Genomic DNA, 23,555 nt, shown 5'->3' on the forward strand with positions numbered 1-23,555 from the left:
GGATATCTTTAAGTGGTTTTGGGTGGCCCAGTCTTGTAGGATATTTATAGCATGATTTGCAGAGATCTCTAGTTGAGTTCTTGAGTCTGCCGCCAGCATCAGGATCAGGTCATCCGTATAGGCCTGTGACCTCACATTACCAAGGTCGAGGTTTAGAAAGCTGTCGAGCACCACGTTCCAGAGAAGTGGGCCAAGTACTGAGCCTTGTGGGCATCCTCTATAGACTGGTCGTGTGACTGAACAGTATGGAGCACTGACGGTTACTGTTCTGTGTGCGAGATAGGTTTTTATACAATTGTACAAATTAGCTAGTAGTTTTGCTTTCCGGAGTCTGCCGAGGACACTTGGCCATCAGAGGGAGTCAAACGCCCCGGGCAAAATCCACTGAAATGACAATGAAGTATTTATGGCTGGTAGTGGTAGCTGCCATATTCTCTATATTCTCTAAGGTGTCCACCGTGGAGCATCCCCTTCTAAAGCTGTATTGGTTTTCAGAGTGAAGGCCAGCCTTGGAGTAATGAATTTCTATTCTGTTGCTTAGAAGATGTTCTAGGAGTTTGCTTAGTATGGATAGAAGAGCGATGGGCCAGTATGATTTTGGAAGGTCTTGTGGTTTTGTCGGATTCTTGAGAATAAGCCTTAATTTTGCAGATCTCCATACTGCTGGGAAATGGCCTGCTTCAAGGCAATGGTTGAAGAGGTTTAAGATCTCATTTGGGATGGTTTCAACAGCCTTCTTTACAATCTCGGGATCCAGCATATCTTCTCCTGGAGATTTCTTGTTTTTTATTTTTGCTGCAGCGGTGTCCAGTTCTTCCTTGGTGAAGCTGTCTTCCACTTGGGCTGTGGTGTATGTGCTCTTTTCCTCACATAGTAGTATTTGTTCTGGGGTGCTTGGTGGCGGGTGTTGATGGAACATGGTGTCAAGGATGTTATTTATAGATTCGGACCATGTCTTTGTATACGTGCCTTGTGGCGTCTTGGTGGCTGGGATGTTTGTGATTACTCTGTAGACTACTCCCCATGGAGCAGAATTTCCAACTGTGGTGACTAGGTGCTCCCAGGAGCGCTTCTTCCTTTGTTTAATCAGGGCTGTGTTATTCATTTCTTGCCGTTTGGTACTGCTGCTTGAGATACTCTACTTCTGCTTCCGGCCATGTCTGTCTTGCACGTTGAAAACTTTTCCGTCAGGTGTAAACCTCCCGTCGCAGTTGTTAGAGCTCTGGGCACCACCAAGGTAAGACATGGGTGGACAGTGCAATGTTGAGTCAGTTTGGTGTGACATAGGCACTGGGAAAATAAAAAAAATTAGGGTATGAGTTTGTTATAAGCCTAATGACGCTGATGAGCACAAAGAACAATTATACAGAGAAATAGAGTGGACCAGTAAATAAGAGTCTTATAATGGAAGATTTTAACTTCCCAGATATAGATTGGAACTTGTAGGTTGGTAACTCACACACTAGCAAGGCTTTTGTGGATTTATTGGATGATTGTTTTCTACATCAACATGTTAGAGAGGCAACAAGATGGAGTAACATGCTTGATCTGACTATCAGCAGTGATTCTGCACGTGTTAAGAATCTGCAGATAAAGGAACCACAAGGCGGCAGTGATCGCAGCATACTGATGTGGGATTTACTTAGATGTAACTACCATCAGGTGTAAAGGAAAGGGTTTTTGCTTTCGTATAGGTGACTGCAGTGGTCTCAGAGATTTTTTAGGTTCTGTACAGTGGGACCTCCTGATGATGTCACCAACAGCAAATTCCAAATGGAAAGCATCCAGGAAGTCATTTTGGAAGCTACTAGGCTTTTGGTTCCAACTAAGAAATAATGTTCTAGGTTTAGGCTCAAATGGATGTCAGATGAACTAATGACTTGTGGCAGAGAAGAAAAATGCATGGGATGCACATGAATTTTCATGCGACACAGAAGCCTATGATAGAAGCCTATAAGTTAGTCTGTAATTAGCCCTTGCTAATGCTGTCACAAAGGAAGTTAGGCAAGAGAAAGCAGATTATGAGAAATCTTTGAAAAAGAATGCAAAGAAAAACAGCAAAGATTTTTTTTACTTGTATAAACTCTAAAGTTGTAGGATAGATGTGCGGAAGTTTGCCTTTAGCCAGTGGGTGGTTGATTGCTAGAACAAACTTCCATCTGTCGTAGAAGTTGATAGCTTAAACAGATTCAAGGCAGAACTAGACAAACATTTGGAGTGAATGATGGGTGAAATGAGGTGTGTGTGTGTGTGTGTGTTTTTTTTTTTTTTTTTTTTTTACCTGATCTATATAAGCTTGCTTTCTTGCATCATGTGTACTTGCTAATGCTAAGTCACAAAGGAAGTTAGGCAAGCGAAAGCAGATTATAAGAAATCTGTGAAAAAGAATACAAAGACTTCTTTACTTATATATACTCTAAAAGGAAGGGGATGAATCAGATTGGTCTACTTGATATCAATGGTTTTGACTGCAGATAATCATTCTCAGGTTTTTCATTTCATTCAATCATTTCTCACAAACAACCCTTCTAAGTACACGGTCGAAGTGAGAGGTCCTTTAGGCACTTCAGATCACAACTTGGTGATTGTCTCTTCTCTAATGGAACCTTTATCTCATGGCTATTCCCAACCTCGTGTTGTTTGGCATTACAAGAATGCAAAATGGGATGACCTGCGAGACTTCTTTTCTTCTTTTCCTTGGTCGGATTACTGTTTCAAAAGTTCTGATGTCAACGTTTGCTCAGATCGTGTCAGTGAAATTATTCTTGCAGGAATGGAATCCTTTATCCCACACTCCACTTTAAAATCTCGTCCTTTATCTAAACCTTGGTTTTCCAATAAATGTGCTAAGGCTGTCCAAGAGAAGAATGTTGCATATTGTAATTGGCTTGTTTCTAATTCTTCAGTTTCATTTTCTGCCTACACCAAAGCTCGCAACAATTGTAAAGCAGTTATTAATCAGTCCAAACTAGAGTTTGAACAGGCTAAGAGTAGAAAACTTGCTTTTTGCCCTAATGGTAGCTGAGCATTCTGGTCTCTTGCCAAAGCTATTGGCCGCAACTTTTGCCCATCTCTGCTCCCACCTCTGTCCAAACCAGATGGTTCTGCTTTCACTTCAGCCAAGGATAAAGCTGACCTGCTAGCATCCCATTTTTCTTCCAGCTCATGTATTAATGATCTTGGTAAAACACCTCCCACCATTCCCAGCACGCTCCATTCAATGCCTCCTGTGGCCTTTCGTGAAAAGGATATCACAAGGATTTTGATGAATCTTGATGCTAAGAAAGCTCCTGGTCCTGATGCTATTTCTCCACTTGTTCTCAAAACGTGTGCTCCTGAACTTACTCCTATTCTTTGTCGCCCTTTTTTCACTTTCTTATTCCAAAGGTGTTTTTCCTTCTGCTTGAAAATTTGCTCATATCCAGCCAGTTCCTAAAAAGGGTGACAAATCCCTCATATCCAATTATCGTCCCATTGCAATTACTTCTACTCTTTCTAAAGTAATGGGAGGCGCCTCCGTAGCCAGGTGGGAAGGAGCAGCAGTGCGTAGCACACGCTTCTTGATTAGACCGGGGTTCGAGCCCGTCACCACCAAATACGGAGGATGCGGAAAGGTTAAGGAATGACCACCGCATATCCTGGAGCAATATGGCCTTAGTTGCTAATGCTCCTAAAAACCAAACAACAACAACAACATCTAAAGTAATGGAGAAATCAGTTAACCGCCAACTCTTAAACTACCTAGAAACCTCCATCTGATGAATGATCACCAGTATGGATTCTGTCAGTGTCGATCCCCTGGTGATATTCTGGCTTATGTTACCCATTTATAGACAAATTCATTGGAAAGGTTCGGTGAAACACAAGTAGTTGCTCTTGACATCTCAAAGGCTTTTGATCGTGTTTGGCCTAAAGGTCTTCTAAACAAGTTTCCATCTTATGGTTTGCCAACTGTTTTTAGTAATTGGTTATCCAGTTTTCTTTCTGATCGCTCACTGAGGGTGATGGTAGATGGCTCTCTGTCTTCTAACTTCTCCACTAATGCTGGTGTCCGCCAAGGTTCAGTTCTTTCCCCCACTCTTTTCCTCTTGTATATCAATGACGTTCTTCCATTGACTGGAAATCCTATCCATAGTTTTGCCGATGATAGCACATTGCATGCAACTTTCCATTTTGAGAAACCTTGTCCTGCTCAATCAGCTTCAACTTCTCGAAAATCTGCTACCAATTCCTTAAATGCCGATCTTCAGGTAATTCTCCAGTGGGGCAAAGATAACTTAGTTGATTTCAACCCTTCTAAAACTCAGTCTTGTCTTATATATTTCGCAAAAAGGATTCTTCTGCTCCTATGCTTATCTTTAGTGACACTCCAATTTCTAGGCAAAAGGATATATCTCTTTTGGGGATTACCCTGACTTCTAATCTCTCTTGGCACAAGCACATTACAAATATTGCTTCCTCTGCATCTGGAAAACTTGGTTTTCTCTTTCGCTCTCGGCGTTACTTTTCTTCCAAACAGCTGCTCACTCTGTATAAATCGCAAATCCGCCCTGCCATGGAATATTGTTCCCACATCTGGGGTGGTGCCTCCAAAACCTCTCTCAGGCTTCTTGATTCCATTCAGAAGAGGGCAGTTAGGTTAATTAATGATTCATCTCTAACAGAGTCTCTCCGCTCGCTGTCTCATAAACGCACTGTTTCTACTGCATGCCTCTTCTACAGATACTTCCATGGGCACTGTTCTTCTGAAATGGCTTCTATAATTCCCCCTCTCTCTTTCAAAACAGTCCAAACACGTGCCGCCACCAGCCAACATCCATTTACTGTCCAACTTCACCCACAGAACCAACTTTTCATCTTCCTCATTTATTCATTCAACTGCCGTTTTCTGGAACAACCTTCCTTCTTACGTATTTCCTGAAAATTACAATCTGCAGAAGTTCAAGTCCAATGTCAACAAATATCTTCTTTCGTCTTCTCAACCTCCAACCCAAGCACGGTTCTAATACCTCTCGTGTTTGGGGTTCACATAAAAAAAAAAAAAAAAAAAAAGGTAGCTGCCAAACTAAATGAGTATTTTGCATCTACATTCACACACGAGGAGTCATTCAAGGAGGAGAAGGTCAGGTGTTTATCACACTCTAACAGGGAGTTAAATGATTTTGTAATAGACGAGAGCAAAGTGGAGGAGAAATTGTTGAAGTTAAACATAAGAAAGACACCTGAGGTGATGGGATCTCTCTAGTTATGTTAAAGGAGGTGATAAAGGAAGTAAGCAAACCTTTAGCCATAATTATGAGAGTATCCTTGGACTCAGGGGAATTCCCCGTGGACTGGTAATGTGCAAATGTAGCTCCAATTCACAAAGGGGGATCATATGGTGACACAAGTAATTACAAACCTGTTAGTTTGACTTCTTTTCTAGGGAAAATAATGGAGTCACTGGTTAAGGAAGCATTCCAGGATCATCTAGACAAGACAGCAGTAATAATTCAGACACAGCATGGGTTTGTTAAGGGGAAGTCTTGTCTGACCAATTTGATTGCATACTATGATGTGGTCACAAAGGAACTGGATTCAAAAAATAATTTTGATATCATATACTTGGATTTCAGGAAAGCTTTTGATAATGTTGCACATGGAAAACTACTGTACAAATTGGAGCAGCATGGCATTAAGGGGAATTTGCTACAATGGATAAAAGGATGGTTTAGTGGGAGAAGACAGAGAGTGATAATCAATGGATGTTACTCTATGTGGACTAATGTTATTAGTGGTGTCCCTCTGGGTCGGTGTTGAGCCAGTTGTTTTGTATATTTATCAATGAATTAGATAATACGAATCAGAGCTGTAATGCTCAATACGTTCTACATTGATATTAATATTTGTAAAATAATAAGAGGAGTTTACCTCCATATAGTACGTAAAACACTTCCGTATGATACTCTATAGAAATTAAAACGAAAAAATTGAAAAACTTACATTAGAGTAAAAGATAATTAAAACCAATTAAACAGAATTAAAATCAATTTAACACAATTAAATCTATTTAACACAATTAAAAATCAATTTAACACAATTAAAAAAGAATCTAGCGAAAATATTCAAAATGATTTTACTTCCTGAAGCTGACAATGCTTTTCGACCGTATGTCGTGATCACAGGAACAAAAATTACCGAATAGGGTTGAACATGAAACTTAAATAATGATTATTTGTCTTCGCGCATGCGTGTAAAGGTCCACACATCGGAGATCAAATATGGCTGATGAAGATTAACAGAATTCTCGTGTAATTTAATTTCTACGGTTTCTGCAATTAATAGTCGCGTATAATTACGTTGGATGTTAAGTATTTTGGCCTCGTTAAATAAAAAAGTATGTTTTTCATTAATGGCATGAAAGGCTAATTCTGACGCTGCTGAACGAGAAGCACGAACTGAGGCTTCATGTTGATTTACACAAATATTCAGAGAAAAAAACGCATCGAACCTTGGTAAGACGAGTCGCAATCACCGCAAGAAATGTTGTATGCCAAATCATTAATTTATGTTGCGAATGCGGAAAGAACCGAGCGATTGTTCAGTATAGTGTGTAAATTCGGTATCTTTAAAGAATCTATTAAGTTGTTTGTGCCACTGTTAAACATATGGGACAGAAATATTTTTTGATATTACTATTGTTGGTTGGTGTAGTATTTTGTATCCTATCCTTAGCCTGTACCCTAATTCAGTTTATTGTGGCAAGGGGATAACCCCTGTTTATGAACCTGCTAGTTAATATTTGTATTTCTGAGCCCAAAGAAAATCGTTTTGAATATTTTCGTTAGATTCTTTTTTAATTGCTTTAAATTGATTTTTAATTGTGTTAAATTGATTTTTATTGTGTTTAATTGGCTTTTAATTATTTTTTATTCTAATGTAAGTTTTTACATTTTTTTCATTTTAATTTCTGGAGAGTATCATACGGAAGTGTTCTATGTACTATGTTGAGGTAAATTCCTCTTATTATTTTATAAATATTTATCAGTGATATTGATGAAGGTATATCAAGCTTAATGTCAAAGTTTGCAGATGATACTAAGGTTGGCAGGGTTGTTAATAACGGTAATCATGGTATGCTACTGCAACAGGATCTGGAAAAGATCCTATTGCAGTAGCATACCGTGTTGCCAATTCTCAGCCCATCTAGGCAGATGGGCTGAGAATTGGCAACAAGATTAACATTGACAAATGTTAAACTTGTTGCCAATATGGGTAGCAGTAACCCCCAGAGAAATGCTGCATATGGGTAGCAGTAACCCCAGAGAAATGTACCAGCTGGACAGTGTTACACTCAGGGTAGTGGAGAATGAAAGAGATCTGGGGGTAATTGTGCAGTCAGATATGAAGTTTTCTGAACAGTGCATACAGGCTGCCAGAGTAGGTTATGGGTTCTTATCAATGATATACAGGAATTTTGCAAGCAGGGATAAGGAGGTTGATTATCTCCTTGTATAAGGCAATGGTCAGGCCACACCTTGGGTACTACATACAGGCCTGGTACCTGTATTTTTAGGAAGGATGTAGAGTTGCTAGAATGAGTACAGAGAAGGGCAAAAAGACTGGTGAAGGGAACAAAGGGGATGCTCTTATGAAGAAAGGCTTAAGCTCTGCAAATTGTGGCTTCTGGAAACTAGGCACCTGTGAGATGATCTGATTGAGGCGTATAAGGCCTTGAATGGATTGAGGAGGCTCAATGCTGATGTGATTCTTACTCTTACTCAGATTACAAATCTGAGGTGGAATAGATTCAAACTGAGGAAAGACAGTTGTAGAATAGATGTGCAGAAATTTGCCTTTAGCCAGCGGGTAGTTTATTACTGGAACAAACTTTCATCTGTTGCGGAAGTTGTGATAGCCTAAATAAATTCACTTCAGAACTAGACAAGCATTTGGAATGAATGGATCAGTGAAATGGGAAGGGTGTTGTGTTTTTTTTTTTTTTTTTTTTTTTTTGGCTGATGCTGTATAAACTTGCTTTCTTGCATCATATGCCTCTACTAATGTTAATGTGAAATGTACCAACTGTGTGGTACTACACTCAGGGAGTTGGAGAATGAAAAAGACCTGGGGGGTAATTGTGCAGTCAGATTTGAAGTTCTCTGAGCAGTGCTGATGGGTACCAGAGCAGGTCATGGAGTTATGTCAATGATATATAGGAATTTTGCTAGCAGAGACAAGAAATTGATTATCCCTTTGTATAATGCAATGGTCAGGCCACACCTTGAGTACTGTGTACAGGTCTGGAGGTCTCTTAGGAAGGATAGAGTTGCTAGAACGAGTATAGAGAAGGGCAACAAGAGAGGCTGTCTTACCAAGAGAGTCTTAAGTTCTGCTAGTTGCAGCATCTGGAGACTGGGGAACTTTGAGGTGATCTGTTTGAGGTGTATAAGGCCTTGAATGGTTTGAGTAGACTCACCACTGATAGGATACTTTTGCTTGCTCAGATTTAGAACCTGAAGGGGCATAGATTCAAATTGAGGAAAGACAGTTGTAGAATAGATGTGCGGAATTTTGCCTTTAGCCAGCAGGTAATTTAGCATTAGTAGAGGCATTTGATGCAAGAAAGCAAGCTTATGTAGCATCAGCCAAAAAAAAAAAAAAAAAAAAAAACCACTTCCACTTCACCCCCCTGTTCGTTCAAAATACCTGTCCAGCTGAGCCTTAAACTTATTTAGGCTATCAACCTCCACCACAAGGGATGGAAGTCTGTTCCACCAACCAACCACCCGCTGGCTAAAGGCAAATTTCCGCACGTCTATCCTACATCTGTCTTTCCTCAATTTGAATTTATGCCCTCTCAGGTGATTTTTCTGAGCTAGAGGAAGAATCCCATCAGCATTGAGCATGCTTAAACCATTCAAGGCTTTATACACCTCTATCAGATCACCTCGCTGGTGCCTAGTCTCCAGACACTGTAATTTGCAAAACTTAAGCCTTTCTTCGTAAGAGCACCCCTTTGTTCCATTCACTAATCTTGTTGCCCTTCTCTGTACTCGTTCCAGCAGCTCTACATCCTTCTTGAAATGAGGCCTCCAGACCTGTATACAGTACTCAAGGTGTGGCCTGACCATCGCCTTATACAATGGAATAATCACCTCCTTATCCCTGCTGGAAAAATTCCTGTATATCATTGACAATACTCCATGAGCTACTCTTGCAGCCCGTCTGCACTGCTCAGAGAACTTCATATCTGCCTGCACAATCACCCCCAAGTCCCTTTCATTCTCTACCACTGTCAGTGTAGTACCACAGAGTTGATACGTTGCTCTGGGGTTGCTTTTTCCCATGTGTAGTACTTTACATTTGTCAATGTTAAACTTCATTTGCCACCTCTCAGCCCATCTGCTCAACCTTTCCAGATCCTGTTGCAGCAGCATAGTGTCAGTAGTGTCCTTGACAACCCTGCCAACCTTTGTATCATCTGCAAACTTGGACATTAAGCTTGATATACCATCATCAATATCATTTATAAATACAGAAAACAATAATGGACCCAACACTGAGCCCTGAGGGACTCCACTAATAACATTAGTCCACGATGAGCAGTGTCCATTGATTACCACTCTCTGTCTTCTCCCCCTCAACCACCCCTTTATCCATAGCAGCAATTTGCCTCCAATGTCACACTGCTCCAATTTGTGTAGCAGTCTTCCATGTGCAACAGTATCAAAAGCCTTTCTAAGATCCAAGTATATAATATCAAAGTTATTCCCTGCATCCAGTTCTTTTGTGACTGCATCATAGTATCCAATCAAGTTGGTCAGGCAAGACTTCCCCTTAACAAAACCATGCTGTGTCTGAGCTATAACTGAAGTCTTGTCTAAATGATCCTGCAGTGCTTCTTTAACCAGTGCCTCCATTAATTTTCCTGGAACAGAAGTTAAGCTCACAGGTCTATAATTACTTGTGTCAGCCTTTGATCCTCCTTTGTGAATTGGGGTCACATTTGCACATTTCCAGTCTATGGGTACCTCCCCTGAGTCCAAGGAAGCTCTCATAATTATGGCTAAGGGTTTGCTTACTTCCTTTGCTGCCTCCTTTAATATAACTGGATAGATCCCATCCACCCCGGGTGCCTTTCTTGTGTTTATCTTCAACAGTTTCTCCTCCACTTTACTCCCAGTTATTTCAAGATTCTGTAGCTTACTGCTAGAGTTGAATACACCTCTGGCATTCCCCTTGCTGAATAACTCCTCATGTGTGAATGTCGAGGCAAAATATTCATTTAGTTTGTTAGCTACCTGAGCAGGATCATCAACAGTTGACCCATCAATATCAAGTGGACCAATCTGATTCATCCCCTTCCTTCTAGAGTTTACATAAGTAAAGAACTCTTTGCTGTTTTTCTTTGCATCCCTTGCCAAGGATTTCTCGTAATCTGCCTTCGCCTGCCAAACCTCCTTTGTAACTTGGTTGCATATCAACTTGTATCTATCATAGGCTTCTGTGTCATGTGTTAATTTGTAAGTATCCCATGCATTTTTCTTCTCTGCCATATGCCTCATTAGTTCATCTGACATCCATTTTGGCCTAAACCTTGAACAATATTTCTTAGTTGGTATGTAAAGCCTAGTAGCTTCCAAGATAAGTTCTTTGAATGCTTCCCATTTTGAATTTGCTGTTGGTAACATCATCAGTTGGTCCCACTGTATAGAATTTAAATACTGTCTCAGTCCATCGTAGTCGCCTTTACGGAAGCAATAACCCTTCCCTTTACCCCTAATGGTAGTTACCTCTTTCAGTAAATCCCACTTCAGCACACTGTGATCATCACTGCCACCTAGTGGTTCATTTATCTGCAGATTCTTAATGCATGAAGAATCACTGCTGATAATCAAATCAAGAGTATTACTCCCTCTAGTTGCCTCCCGAACATGCTGATGTAGAAAACAATCATCCAATAAATCCACAAAAGCCCTGCTAGTGTGTGAGTAACCAGCCCCCAAATTCCGGTCAATATCTGGGAAATTAAAATCTCCCATTATAAGACTCTCTGATTTACTGGCCCACTCTATTTCCCTGTACAGTTCCTTATTATACTCATCAGAGTCATTAGGCCTATAGCACACTCCTACTCTCAATTTTGATCTCCCAATGCTTATGTCACACCAAACTGACTCAACACTGCACTGTCCAGCGATGTCGACTGGCTTCACTTCCTTGGTTTTTATGTGTTTCTTAACTAATAGCATAACCCCCTCCTCCCTTCCTGTTCTGTCTATCCTTCCGGTACACATTGTACTCCCCAAATTCCAGTTCTACATTCCTTATATCTGTGTGATATCACGTCTCTGATATCCCAACAATATCTGCCTTTGATGTTTTGAGCAATACCTCAAATTCATCAAATTTATTTACTAAACTCCTAGCATTGGTGTACACGCAAGTATACCTGCACCTGTTTCTATTCTTAGCTACCCTAACACAACCCATGTGTTTACTTGTACCGCAATGGCTCCCAGCAGTCTCTGAAATACCATGCATCTTGTTTTTCAGGCTTCTGCTCATTCTAATAGAAGCAGTGCAAGAATCTCTTTCACCTCTGCCAGTGGCTACTGTCAATCTATTGGTCTTTGTCTCCCCCCAAGCTAGCAGTTTTCCGACCCACCTAACACTGCCTCGATAGCATCAGCAAATATTCTTGCACCCTTTCTATTTAAGTGTATCCCATCCCTGTAGAAGCAATCTCTCCTGTTAACAAGTACAGTCCAGGCTGAAAAAAATTCTACCCCTTGAGCCTTGCACAATCTTTCCAGGGCCAAATTGATCGACAAGGCTCTCATCATATACTCCCTCCTATCGTGTCTGGGCAGAATTGCAGACACTTTCAAATTCAACCCTAATTCTCGGCTTTTGTTCAACAGTGACCTGTACTTGTTAAGTAATTCTGCCGGTCTCCTACTCTTAATATCGTTAGTGCCAATGTGTACAACTATATCACCTTTTGTGCCCTTAAAAGATGATATTCGCTCTACAACGTCATCAACCTTTGCCCCTGGCAGACATACCCTGGTCCTGTTCCACCTATGTTTTTTACAAAGCATGTTCCCCGTTTCCCTGACAATAGAGTCACCAACAACTACTAGTTCCTTCGGGACCAGCGCATTCTGCCTTGGGGGTTGTCTCTGTGTCACGTGATGCCCAAGTGCAAGCTCTGGCGTTGATGTGGGCAGCTGAGAGCTTGATGGGCCCCTCAATTTAGTTTCTTCGAGGGCATCCACCCTGTCCTTCAAGCTCTCATATAGGCCCACAAGAACGCCGAGTTGTTGCCTGATATCGATACACTCCTTGCATCGCGCACACACAAAGACATCCCCCTTGGCAGTATCATGTCCCGTACCCGATTGCTCTGCAAACATCAAGCAAACAGTGCATTTTATAAGGCTGTGAGTCAGAGGACAACTGCCCCCCTCAGTTCTGCTCTGAGCCACAGCGCTTCCATTAGCTTGAGCCTTTTGCTTTGCTGCTCTGGTCTGAGTCATGATTCTATTAATTTATTAATTAATTATGTTATGTTATTAATTATGTTAAATATAATTAATTATATTACGTTTGTAATGTAAGTCGTTATATGTATTTATTTAAACGTACAATTTAACTGCTAACGAAGTTCAACTAACGCTATCTAGTACGGCATACAACTATCGTATCAGAATGGCGGGAAAATTACGAACGGTACCGGAGTTGAAACATGTGGAAACCTTTACCGATACTTTTATGCAATTACAAGGCCGAGTAAAGAATAATTCCACCAAGTTAATCAGAAAATCACAAAATAATGTTATACTACTAAATTTAAATCAAAAGTTTTAGAAAAACAATAATTTAAAATCAATAAATAAGAAAAATCCACTTAGCGGCTTGGAACACGACCGTCTCTCTTATTTAAAATTACTATTTTCCAATCAATTTTACAGTGGATGTGGTGGAGTGGAGGACCATCAAGGAGACTTATTTTATCAGATTTTTCCAGACTTTGACATCACTGCATTAATATTCTTTGGTGATTATATGAAAAAAAAAAAATGTTATTTTAATTTTTCAAATTTGTAGAAAGTCCTAAGTGACATGAAAAATGGTTGCCAGTTTGGATCAGCATAACAAACTGGATTATGGGAGGTAATATAATAGAATGGAAAAACTCCTTTTGAGAAAATAATACTACTTCATTGTTTTCTTTTCATATACTGCCTTGGGACCATATTGTCTCTATATTGTTTAGCAACCAAACAGTGTTTGGAAGAAAAGTTTTGAGTTAAAACTTTTGTGTATAATTAACCCTAGGCCTGACGTAGCCCAGTGGTCAGGAGCGAGGGTGCGTAGCACGCGTTCCTTGAGTGGACTGGAGTTCAAGCCCGTGACTACTAAATACGATAAATATTTGTATTGACGATTTATTGTAAACTCTACTGACTTGGTTGTCGTGCCGGAGTATAAACAGAAAAAAAAAAATTATTTATTTAATAGATTGTGTAAGCCTAATGCAGTAATCAAATAAAGAAGTGGGGTATTTTTTCACTGCAGGTATTGAAACATTTTGAGAAAATAATGCTACACTGTTATGTTTTTCCTTTATGGATTAAGTTACTGGATTAAGGTTATTTGATTAAAAATGATAGTTATTTTAGGTTGATTTGTGGATAAACATAATTTTTTCTTAAGGACGTAAGCCCAAGCTCTATCACTGGAGAGATAGAGTGGTCCTCAGGCAGTAAAGGCAGGAAAACATTACACAGTAGAAAACATTATTTTCTCAAGCTATTTCATTACCTGCATTGAAATAGTACTGTTCTTTTTTACTTGGAAACTCCTTTCTACAGGATTTGGTTTCTGGGCTTCTATTATTTTAAAAGGCAATGATGACATTTGTTACAGCATTAAATAGCAATAAAAACGAAATTGTTTACAAGTGCATGCATAAAAACATTTGTCTTCCCATTTTACAGTAGTGGATTGCCCTTCAGAACATTTTGTTAGCGCTCTTCTGACAGAAAAAAAGTTCTGTTCTCATCAGTCATCTGCACCAGAAAATGATATTGCAAAAGTTGTTATTCATTTCACACCTCCTCTGATTATGATCCAGGAAAACTATCAAGAGTGGATGAGCAGGTGAGGTTAATTTTAAAATACCAAATATTAGTATACCTACATCTAATATTAGTGTACTTATGACTTGGGTATACTAATATGCCTTGTGCATTTATTTATACTTAGTAATTATTACTATGTACACCCTTTGTCATCTCTCATATTGTGGAATTATACTTCATAACTGTGTTGACATGACTATAACACCAGAGTACCTGCCCACCCACCAACAAGCCTTGACATTGTGCTGTCTGGGTGGTGATATCCACTGAGAATAAGTAACAATAGTCTTCTTCATTGGTGAAGCATTACTTATTCAAGGTAGTGCAGAACATGGTAACTCGTTGTGAAGGTAGTCACAATATGAAATACAATTAAATCGATGCCATTCATTGCAATTTACTATTACAAACAAAGAATAGTGTATTTCACTGAATGTTCAATTGTACATGGATATTAGTGTCCTTTAAGTTGTTCAGAAAGTTCCCAATTGTGTATTTATATGAAAATAAAACTCTTCTAATGAGCATTGCATCATGTGTTCTCTGCAGAAATCTAATTGAGACATGATATAGCAAGGTCAGCAATCACAAAAAAAGAGCTCTGTAAGCAATTCAAGACCTCTTGTTTTGTAACCTGCTTCAGTATAGCCCAAGATTTTTTTCTGGAACTGAAATGTTATGAAAGCGTAACCCTGAAAAAGGAAAAATGAAAAAGTTTTTAAAACAGAAGGAATCAAAGAAAATAAATATAAAGAACAGGAAGCAGGGACCACAGAAACATCTTTCTTGGTCAGAAATTATCATTCAGTCTGGCATCCAGCATTCTATTTTTCTGTCGGTTTCATAGCACATCTTCCAATGGTCTGCTTTCCAGGACAAGACACAGTGTGGCTTCTGAAGAGACAGGTCCACTTTGGATCATTTAATCAGACTTGTCGTGATGCTTTTATAAAATTCAAGTATCTAGTGCCAATTTTCTCTGATATCAAAAAAGCGTATGACACAGCCTGGTAATTTGACATGTTACAAGACCTCTAACTTTGGTCATAAGAGACACCTTCCTGTTTTTATTATAAACTTCTTACTTAATTGCCAATTTTAAGTTCATGTAGGTTCCACACTCTTAAGTGTTTTGTCAAGTGGGAGTTCTGTGGGGATATGTACTAAGTGTCATGCTTTTCACAATAAAAATGAATCTGTCAAAAAACAAGTTTCTCCAGTGGTGAACAGTGAATTCTATGGTGATGATTTTATCTATATTTTGTTATTCATGCAATATGAAGTCATGTGAGGCAACTGTAAAAAGTTGTTCATCATCTTGCCTCACGGACGTCAGCTAGTAGATTCGGATTTTCATCACAGAAGAATGTTTGTGTGCACTTCTATTGCAAATGAAATCTTCATCCTGACCTAGAATTACGGCTTGGGCAAAACATCATCCTGGTGGTATCAGAAACTGAATTTCTAGAACTAATTTTTGACAAGACTGAATTTTCCATAACAAATTTGTCAGCTAAGGACAAGGAGTTCCAAGAGGCTTAATGTTCTGCAGTCTCTTTTGTCAACTTTGTAGAATGCAGATTACTATACCCTTCTTTGTCTCTATTTAGCCCTTTTCTGTTCTAAGGTTGATTTTTCTTCTCAGTTTATGCTTCTGCTAGAAACAGCATACTTTGGTGGTTAGATCCACTCTACTACCAGGCCATTTGGATTGCCACTAGAGTCTTTCATACGTCTCCTGTCCAAAGCCTTTATGTTGAAGCAAATGAACTATTTCTGTCTCTTCAACATAAGTAGTTGTCCTTACAGTATGCTTTTAAATTGAAGTCCTTGTCTGAGAAGCTCACATAGACATCAGTTTTTGAGTCACAGTGGAAAAATCTCTACAGCACTCAGCGGACTCAACTGCTCCTTTGGTATTCAAATTCAAGGGCTGTTAAATGAAGTAAACATTACAGTAGACAACGTTGCCCAATCACCAAGACAACTTCCACCCTGTGACTTCTCTCTCAAGATGTGGGAAGGCTATCATGCCACCATCTACTAGTATCTACCAGCAACACTTTGCATCATGTCGAGCACAGTATTCTGACTTCCTCCCAGTCTGTGCAAATGGCTTAAACTCAGAATTGTATTGGATCAGCTGTTGTCCTCCAATGCAAAATAGTATCTAAGAATCTTCCACAAGAAACTAGCATGTATACAGCAGATTTGCATGCAATAGAAGTGGCCCCTGATCACATTAAAGGTAGCCATTATCAAAGATATATAATAAAGCCTGTAATAACAAGTACAGTAAGTGCCAGTTATAGTGATCACTGGTTATTAGAATCAGCTGCTTTATAGAATCAAATTTCAAACAACTGATTCAAATCAATAAAATGCACTACACTTTCACTGTTTATTAGAATCACATCTTCAGTTATAAGAATCATTTGCAGTAAGTGCCAGTTATAGTGATCACTGGTTATTAGAAGCAGCTGCTGTATAGAATCACATCTTTGGTTATAAGAATAAATTTTGAATGCCTCTGTGATATTTTTTAAAGCAAATTGCTGGAGGTCACAACCATAAAACAATTTACAGTTTTCAGTTTATTAGGCTTTTTTGTTTGTACAGTATGTTATAAATGAGTAGTAAACTCGATCTTATTGACCCATATCATCAGATAAATGTGGATCTAAATCCCCCAACTAGTAGTTCCCCTGAATCCTTGGGGTATCCTCAATGATACTGGCAGAAATCCTTGCACCACCTTTGTTCAAATGAATACCATCTCTACAAAATAGATTCCTTCTACCAACAAATGCGAGCCATGCTGATAAAAATTTTCTCCCCTAGAGCCTTGCAGATTCCTTGAGACTTGAGTTAATCCACAAAGATTTCAGTATGTAATCCCTCCTACTATCATGTCTGGGTGAATTGCAGACACAGTTCATTTTAGATTAACTGCTTTTGCATTACTTTTGGGATAATCCTCATATTTTTCAATCTTGCTATCTTGTGGGCAGTTTATTTCCTCCAGTAACAGGTTTAAAATTATGCTCTCTTTAAAAATTACATCATTATCTATGATTTGGTTTAAAATTACTAAAATATCATTTTTTTAAGAATATCATCACCAAAAGTAACCACCAGATATTTGTTGAGAGTCCATTATTGTCTTAGTGTTTAATAATGCCAAGACAAAAAAATAAATGCTGAATGAGGAGTATTTACATAGTTGACAGAGTTGGTAGCTATTTAAACAGTTACACTTACTTTGACCCTGCTTTATTTGATCATTGTAATATGGACTAAGGAGTTTCCCCATCTTTTTACAAAAATTCAGTTTTTCTACACTTTTTTTTAAATTTGTGAATTAAAAAAAAAAAAAAGAAAAAAACCAGAAACAAAATAAGCTTTTCTGTTTATTTTCATTAATGAAGAATTGGTTATCAGCATGCTGTGGTAGCCTATGTTTCAAAATTGAATGTGTGATAATAGTGTTGTCTGTAATGTGTGATATTTCATTATGGTGAAAAGCTAATTAACAATATCTTTTGTTAAAATGCCAAAGGAACATCATATTTTACATTACAGTGATATGGTAGATGTGTAAATATCACATCTACTATATGTGATATTATTTGTAATATCACATCTACATATTTACAAATAAGCATAACAACAGTGCATAGAAAGAAATGCAAAAATAGATGTTGCATTTCATGGTAATGATGATGTCATATATACCAAATGTTTATTTGCATATTTTGTAACAGAACATAATCTTCCTCTGAACAAGTGATCATGTAGTAGATGCATTGTTCAGAAATCAGTTTGTGAAATAGCAAAAAAATATGATTATGAAAGAACGAAAAAAACAGCATTGTTAGTGAAATTGCAAGAAGAGGTAATGGCTCTGAAATATGTGCCATTTTCAGTTACTCCTGTGGCAGTAATCGGTGATTCAAAGCTGTATCCCATTGTGCTCTCTCACCATGCCCAGATGATATTTTAAACTGACAGGATAGCTGTATGAGCTCCCTGACAGATACCCAAATTTGACTAGGTCCCTAGTACCCTAGGACCCACACCAAACAAATAAACATGTAAGGGAGGGAGATGTACAGGCAGCCAGGGAAGCAGCTTAGCTGAAATATATTGGTAAGCTAGCAGCAAGGGTATGCAATATAGAATGAAAGAAGAATGAATGATAGAGCCAAATAGGAATTGTGGTAAAAGGGAATAAATGTTAGTTTAGGAGAGAGAGAGAGAGAGAGAGAGAGAGAGAGTGACCCAGCAAGAGAGAATGAGTGTTACAGTTAATGAGAGTGAGTGAAGGAATGAATGAAATTGGCTGCAAGAATACATAGTTAACAGTAATATATTTATTAGAAATACTAACTCAATCTCGACTATATACTAACAACAGCACACATCCCCCCCCCCCACCGGCTTGCAAAATCTGCTGCCAGGGTTGCACTTTAAATGAAAAATATTAGTAAGTTGAAATGCTCAGGGCAAGCAGTGCAGTAAGAAAGAACTGAGTAAATGAGACAAATGCCAGCAGAATAAATGAGAGTATGTCTGTGAGTGTGAAAGGCCTCAAACCACATATGGATTAATATAAGTATTTACTAACCTTTAGTCTCTAGCCACTTAATTTTAATTATTAGATATTTAGTATAGTAAGTACACTACACAGTATTGCATCCATTGCATCCCTCCCAGTGTGAGAAAGAAGATGGATGTGTGGGGAGAAAAATAATAATTTTATAACCTAACAGAAAATGTAGAAGAAAAGCACAATAATAGCGTAAAATGTAAGAAAAAATTATAAAACCGGAATGAGAGCAGAGAGTGAATGAGGATTATGAGTGGTTAAAATTTTCTGCCTTCCCTCTCTTCCCTGGGTGGAATGGCAGATGGCCATAGTGGGCCCCTGCCTATCCAAGCAGACACCATGCCATTACTAGTTAGGCAACTTGGTGTGGGACACTGACACTGGCCAACAGGACTGCCACTTGTCCAGTTTGGAATAGAGCACCAACATAGGGACTCTTTCACTATGATTCTTCATTTTTACCACACCTGGGTTGGTTGTTCTCTCACTCTCCCCCCTCATCCCCTTTGCCCCCATACCTGGGATTGGATGTGCATTCTACCCTGGGGGGACCCTGCTCTGTTCCCCTTTTCAACTATATGGGCACCTTTACTACTGCCCCCTCTTTCTCTCTACCACTTTAATCCCCTCCCACTTCCTGTCTTCCCACTACCACCTTCAACCTTTCTTTTTTTTTTACTTGGCTGTCCCTGTCTGTATCTTTGGCTACCACAGGGTTCACCCCGCCAGTGCTTTCATACTCTCTACTGTCCCGTCCCACCTCCCCGTGGTGCTGGATGGTAAACTAGACGTTTTTGTGTGAAAACACAGGCCCATAGGCTAAGAGGCCAGATGAACAACATACCCCCACACTAATACTACGTGAACACTCACTAACCTTTATAAGCCTGCCCTTGACAGAGTTCTGTATTCATCACATTGCCGAATGCTGAGTTTGGGGGAAACCCCCAGAGACACTTTACTATTAACACTATATACTATGTGCTGATCTTTCATTAAAAAAAAAAAAGCAACTTGCTCTCAGTGCCAGCATTGAAAGGTGACTCTGTGGGTAAAACATTGGCAAGCTTCTGAACCTGAAAGCATTTAAGATTCCTTGGAAATATATGTGGCACTAAGTGTTGATAATCTACCGGTTATGATAGGCCTAAAAGCTAGAGTAGCAAGGGTATTAAAAGAAGAGATTGAGTAGCTAGTGGTGATAAGTTGCCCTTTCATTTCATTAATTTGTGTGGTAAAAAGAGGATTGCAAGCCTTACTGTGGAAGTGTGTGTGCAGGAGCGGATTAAGGTCGGTTGAGGCCCCAGGCGCAGAAGAAAATATTGGGCCCCTTAAAAAAAAGAGACAGGGAAAATAAAAATACATGTTAACCAATTTTTTAAATAAATAAAAATATTATGTACTATTAATGTTTTATTTCCAATAAAATTTGAATATAATATATGTATAATATAATTAATAATAGCATAATAATAATAATCACAAATTTTTTTGAACTAATATTTTCAACTAATTTGTTGGGGTTTTGCATGGGCCCTTCAGAAGCCGGGGCCCAAGGCGCGCGCCCGGTGCACCCGCCGTTAAATCCGCCTCTGAGTGTGTGAATACCTGGTAGAAATTTACTAGAAAGAAATTCTAAAAGGGAAGATAGATTTAAACAATTTCAGCTGATACATTCCAGTGAAGAAAAAAGATTTTGGAGCATGTGTCTACATGTTGGCCATCTGATTAAATGTGTAACTAGACTAGTAGAAAAGTGCTAACCTTTGACAAGTCTGTTTAGGGAAAAGGTTAGATGTGGTAAAAAAAAAAAAACAGTATGAGAACTTTTTAGTGTTACCAAATTAAAAAGTACAACAAGCAATCACTAATGAATGGCAATGATCACCTGTTGATTGTGTTCAAATACAGTTCATAAATCAAAAGTTTTGAAGAGGACAAATTGATAGACTCAAGAAAAAGACCTTCTGAATTGCACACTGTTGGTAAATGCAATCCTAAAAAGGCTGAGTAAGCTGATAATTCTAGGCATGTTATTCTCACTCATGCAGAAAATCTGTTTATATTTCTCTCTTCTGATTTGAATAAAACAGTTTGTTTATTTTAAATGTTACATCAGCATTTGAAAATCTGAACATAGCTCTGTAATCCAACATACTACGTAGCTATGTGATAAGGTCATCACTCCTATATATATTGAAGAATGTTATTTGCAAATTTATTATTATTTTATTTTTTATGAAACCCCAGACATGAAAAGTAAAGTGCCAATGTCTTACTTATCTTAGTTCCAGTTCAGATGAACAGTGCCCAAGGAAGTATCTGTAAAAAAAGGCATGCAGAAAAAAGTGAATGTCTATCAGGTGCAGAGTAAAAAGATTTTGTAAGAGACCTGTCATTAATTAACCTGACTAACCTCTTTTTAAAGGAGTTTACAAGCTTGAGAGAGGTTTTGAGGACATAATCCCACACACACCAACAGTTTCCAAATCTTCCATTTTTGGAAATTGATTAACATAGCAGATTAAACCAGAAAGATGATTTTGACATAGTCATAGGCATTTCTGCTGCTAAGGTCATGAAGGTTAAAACAAGAGCAGACTGTTCTTTTGCTGAGTGAGGAAGTACTTTATGGCTGTACATGACTACATGGTGCACAAGTTCCCATTAAATTTCAAATTTCATCAGTTGTCATGCATCATTTTCAGATATGAAATTTTTTGTGGACAAGTTTTCCAGTATTTTCTAGTGTTATAGATAAAGAAATAAATGAAGCAGTAGATGTTTTTCAGCATCATTTCTGGCAGTTTGAATATAACAGCTTACCAGATGCTATTATGAAAGAAGAAAGATTTGATATACAGTGGTCCTTGGTTAGGGAACTAACAAGTGCACAAGGAAGCTTGAAATATAACAAATTATCCCAAGTCATGCTTGGGATAATTTATTATATTTTAAGCCCGGTCAGAAAAAAAAACTGAGTTTAGATCTCTTCCTTTCAAAGTGAAGCTTTTGAAATGCTCCTAATAATAGTCTGAACATTTCAGAAGAGAGCAGCAAAGTTTGCAACAGAATTTCTCAGACAATCAAAATCAGTTGATGCTAATAGAATATCCACAGAGACATCCACAGGCAGAAAATGTTATGTAAGCTAATGTTTAAAAGCATACTATACTGCTAAACAGTCCTATGTCTTTATCTTAAAAAAAATAATGAAAACTGCATTTTCCTCCTCCTTAACACCTGATCCCCAGCTTTTTGAAAATCAGAAGTTGACAGCTATGAGTTTATAATCTAATTATTTAAACTCTTACATTGAAATAAAAACTATTAAAATAAAATTAAAAAAAAAAAATTTACATGCTACATATGAATCTGGATTACATTATACATGTAGCATTTTATACCTTCTGTGTTGCAGTTTTATTAGTTTAACCTTTTCATCACCCCATAGAAATTATAAACACACCACTTTTCTTATATATTAGCCGACTGGGCTAGCCGGGTGGGTCAAGTGCCTACCTGGCAACCCAAAGGTCGCGGGTTCGATTCCCGCCTCAGGCTTGGATCAATGTACTGCAAAAACCTTGGGAGGTGCATTATGGCCACAGAAGCCTATGCGCCAACAACTACCAAAAAAAAAAAAAAAAAAAAAAAACCACTTTTCTTATTTTTTCTAATTTAGTTTAAATTGATAAGTTCAGTTTACAATAAAGGTAAGCTAATTTTTGATATTGCAAATTAATTCTAAGCTTTGGATTTGTACTACTCAGTTCAGTTTCAATTTCAATTTGCTTTAGGTTTCCTGCAAGCACCGTGCATCTCGTTTTGAACTCAGCCAACAGCAGTCTAGTTAGTATTGCTGTTCATCGACTTCAGCATCAGCTGAACCTTCTTCACTCAGAGATTTTTCCCATGCTAAAAGAAGATAGTGAGAAGGTAAATACATTCTCTTAATAGTTGCAGTCATTGATTTAATATGCTCTGTAATGGGTCATAGAGTCATATAGGTCAGTCTGATAGATTCTTTAGGTCCCCATCAGTTGGGGCTGATGAGAAGTTAAGATTCACTGTGTTAAAGCATATAAGCAAAAAGCATGTAAACATTCAACAGTACCCAGAGTGCTGTACCATAATGCATATATGCATTTACAGTAGAGCACAGCACTTGGGGTACCATTGAATGCTGTAACATATATAGGCAGTCATTCTTAAGCAGTCAATATATGAGTGGTATGAAATGATCAATTCAGCCAGCACACCGAACTTGGAACTACTAGCTTCAGTAGTTTGTTAATGGCGTGGTACACACTTCTATTTGTTTTTTGCTTGTGTTGAGATTAGTTTATGTAAACAAATCTCAACATAAGGAAACACTTACTTTTGGGTTTATTCTGATTTACAGCTCAACCCAAAAATAAGTGTTCACTTTAGCTAAGAATTCCAGCCTTTTATTTGTAAAATTTTTGGAATGTTGTTATTTCTCAGTATTTCAAAAATTACAGCACATTGAATGGGCTCTCTGAAATATAGGTGACAGCAGATATGTTAATACATTGACTGCCGCGTCAGCCGTATACATCCAGCACCATTAGGTTTTCCAGGCGCTGCATCATACATATATTTCCGACACTCGCTGTTTCAGTGAGAGCTGCGATGGCTGTATAGCACTGACGATTGTTGAAAATTTACATTAATTTTGAAAAGTATGGCCTCTGGTGATACATGTGATTAAATTTGCATGGTGCTATGATAAAAAATAAGCGAGTAACTGCTCATCATTTAAAAATTCTATATTATGCAAATTTTACAAT

General features: G+C 38.3%; 1 protein-coding gene across 1 annotated transcript in view; it reads left to right on the plus strand.

The window, feature by feature from the left end:
• RNaseZ (ribonuclease Z) overlaps positions 1-23,555 on the plus strand; it is a 239,384-nt gene that overhangs the window by 83,877 nt on the left and 131,952 nt on the right. Inside the window, exons 12-13 of the mRNA XM_090386608.1 lie at positions 13,989-14,151; positions 22,542-22,680. Of these exons, the coding sequence (XP_090242734.1) occupies positions 13,989-14,151; positions 22,542-22,680 (302 nt within the window). The remainder of the gene's footprint in view (positions 1-13,988; positions 14,152-22,541; positions 22,681-23,555) is intronic.

This window comes from Mastigoproctus giganteus, chromosome 12 (genome assembly GCF_048544385.1).
Source record: "Mastigoproctus giganteus isolate SK-2022 chromosome 12, ASM4854438v1, whole genome shotgun sequence".
Classification (NCBI taxonomy): domain Eukaryota; kingdom Metazoa; phylum Arthropoda; class Arachnida; order Uropygi; family Thelyphonidae; genus Mastigoproctus; species Mastigoproctus giganteus.